At 36.5% G+C, this 1,226-nt stretch overlaps 1 protein-coding gene across 4 annotated transcripts in view; it reads left to right on the top strand.

Moving 5' to 3' along the window:
* LOC107572902 (histone-lysine N-methyltransferase ash1-like) overlaps window positions 1–1,126 on the top strand; it is a 27,526-nt gene extending 26,400 nt beyond the window's left edge. For 3 of the 4 annotated variants that reach the window (XM_016259326.1, XM_016259329.1, XM_016259327.1), the window contains 2 exons: window positions 318–425; window positions 902–1,126. In XM_016259326.1, the coding sequence (XP_016114812.1) occupies window positions 318–425; window positions 902–1,120 (327 nt within the window). In that variant the 3' untranslated portion in view covers window positions 1,121–1,126. Of the gene's footprint in view, window positions 1–317 lie in introns of all 4 variants that reach the window. The other variant, XM_016259328.1, reaches the window with a different exon arrangement.
* Window positions 1,127–1,226: the final 100 nt, after the last annotated feature.

Genomic DNA, 1,226 nt, shown 5'->3' with positions numbered 1-1,226 from the left:
GCACACTGTATACAGAATAGCTCATTTTTGGTGGTTGAACAAATTGGAATTGGAATCTATTAGAAATATGAATATAATTTCTAACAATTATGTCTTTTGGGTCAGTGTTTTTTATTAATTTTTTGGTACATTGAATAATGGGGTCTTACGGTGTTAGACCAAAGTAGGGGTTAGACAGTGGGGGTTGTGTGCCTGGCCTAATGGGTAAAATGTTAGATGTTTAAGTTGAGGTTGATTGTCTCTCTCTGTCTCTCTGAAGTCATGAGGTGTGTTTCCATGTTGTGAAATCCTCTCATTATTGATGCTATCTCTTACAGAAGAGCAGTGTTGCTGCTAATAGCAGAGCAGCAGATGACTCTGATCCTTCTCTCCAATCACAGACTCAGATGGAGGATGCTTCTGGTCAAACCAAGTCTCCTCAACAGGTACAGTCACTTTTATCACTGGAAAGTTAAGTCTGCAGTCTGTTTCTGCCATGTTTGGAGCATATTTTGGTGCGTATCTGCTATAAATGAGTTCACTCAACACTTTATCGACATGTGTCCAGTAGTTTAGTGGTAGTGGAATATTTAAGGCCAGTTTTGTCTCGCAAACAATTTTTTTTTCTTGGTTAATTGTTGCTTTAAAATGTACACTCACGACGTCCCCACAACACACTTTCAGTCGCTCAGTGTTGGAGTTCAGATTGTGTGTGAAATGAGATGAATCTGGTCCCCATAAGGAACAATAACGTTGTGTGTGAAAGGTCCTCATGAGGCCTGTTTCGCTCAAGATGAGTGTGTGAGCGCAGACCGAGGATGCTGGACAGGAATAAAAAAAATGTTTCTCTCTGAGCTCTGGTCAGCTTTTTCATTTTCAAATACAATAGTAATGTCAAATTGTTTATCCTTTGTGTTTACAGATTGTGACACAGCGGCAAAATGAAAATGAGATTCTTGTGCCAAGACTGAGACGGACTAAAAGTATTATAGTAAGTTTTCAAGTCACAACAAGAGACTTGATATCAATTTTTTTTAATCATCAGATCATTCTCATTATCCGTAACTCTGTGGAATGGTGTAAAATAATTTGTATAATGATAATATATTTTTGTGATATTGACTGCAAAATATCAGAATAATTACAATTTATTTTACTTTAAGACCAAAATTTTGTAATCTGATCTTTTTATTTATTTTTTATTTTTTGGTCAGATCAACTGCCCATAACTTTTTCACTGAGAACGT

Source organism: Sinocyclocheilus grahami, unplaced genomic scaffold (assembly GCF_001515645.1).
Source record: "Sinocyclocheilus grahami isolate Dianchi unplaced genomic scaffold, SAMN03320097.WGS_v1.1 scaffold1830.1, whole genome shotgun sequence".
NCBI lineage: Eukaryota > Metazoa > Chordata > Actinopteri > Cypriniformes > Cyprinidae > Sinocyclocheilus > Sinocyclocheilus grahami.
This window is presented reverse-complemented; position numbering and strand designations above follow the sequence as displayed.